Source organism: Trypanosoma conorhini (assembly GCF_003719485.1).
Source record: "Trypanosoma conorhini strain 025E chromosome Unknown Tco_14.4_contig_01213, whole genome shotgun sequence".
NCBI lineage: Eukaryota > Euglenozoa > Kinetoplastea > Trypanosomatida > Trypanosomatidae > Trypanosoma > Trypanosoma conorhini.
The window spans coordinates 1-640 of NW_021705301.1; the positions used below are offsets into that span (position 1 = coordinate 1).

The following is a 640-nucleotide window of genomic DNA, read 5'->3' on the forward strand; positions in this document are numbered from 1 at the left end:
AATGCGGTTTTCGGCCCATTATTTCGCACCTGCTCTTTCCAAGGCGACGCGACTTCAGCTAGGAAATATCAAGACTGAGTATGGTTATGTCTCAACAGCGGCTGGTTCACAAGAAAAATGGGGCTTCATCTTTAAAGTAAGACGATATCCACTTCTGAGTTGCGCGTATACGTTATGTTTGATGTCTATTGCCATCGGTGTTATTGGGACCTACCAGCAATATCGGGATATGGTAATTATGACAGAGCACATTTCCTATGAGGACATTAAGGATCGCTGCCTAACCCCGATTCCAGGTTGGGCGCGCATCCGAAATGTGCAAATAGCTAGTCCTCTAGGTCCAATGACGTATCGCGACCCTACTCCTCTTGACTGGCTTCCGTTTGAGCTGAAGCTGGGTCATGTGAAGCAGGCCTCGTATTAAAACTGTAGAAAGTTAATCATCTTCTCAGGACTTCTCAGGACTTTTAGGATGGGGTGGTGAAGGTGGGACGGGTGGGATTTGGGATATAGAATAATAGTCTAAAAGTGGAAGGCGGAAAAAAAAAAAGAGTTTTCCGTTGAGTTGCTGTAGCAGATAGTCTTTATTCTCTCACGAAAAGACATTTTTGGATATATATATATATATATATATATATAT

At 43.0% G+C, this 640-nt stretch overlaps 1 protein-coding gene across 1 annotated transcript, besides 1 other annotated feature; it reads left to right on the plus strand.

Annotated features, from left to right (window-relative positions):
• Position 1: 1 nt before the first annotated feature.
• Positions 2-424, plus strand: Tco025E_09657 (uncharacterized protein; the record flags this gene model as incomplete). Its single annotated transcript, XM_029376468.1, has 1 exon — positions 2-424. The coding sequence occupies one exon, from the start codon at positions 2-4 to the stop codon at positions 422-424; it is 423 nt and encodes a 140-aa protein (XP_029223432.1).
• Positions 425-612: 188 nt separating this feature from the next.
• Positions 613-640: a microsatellite.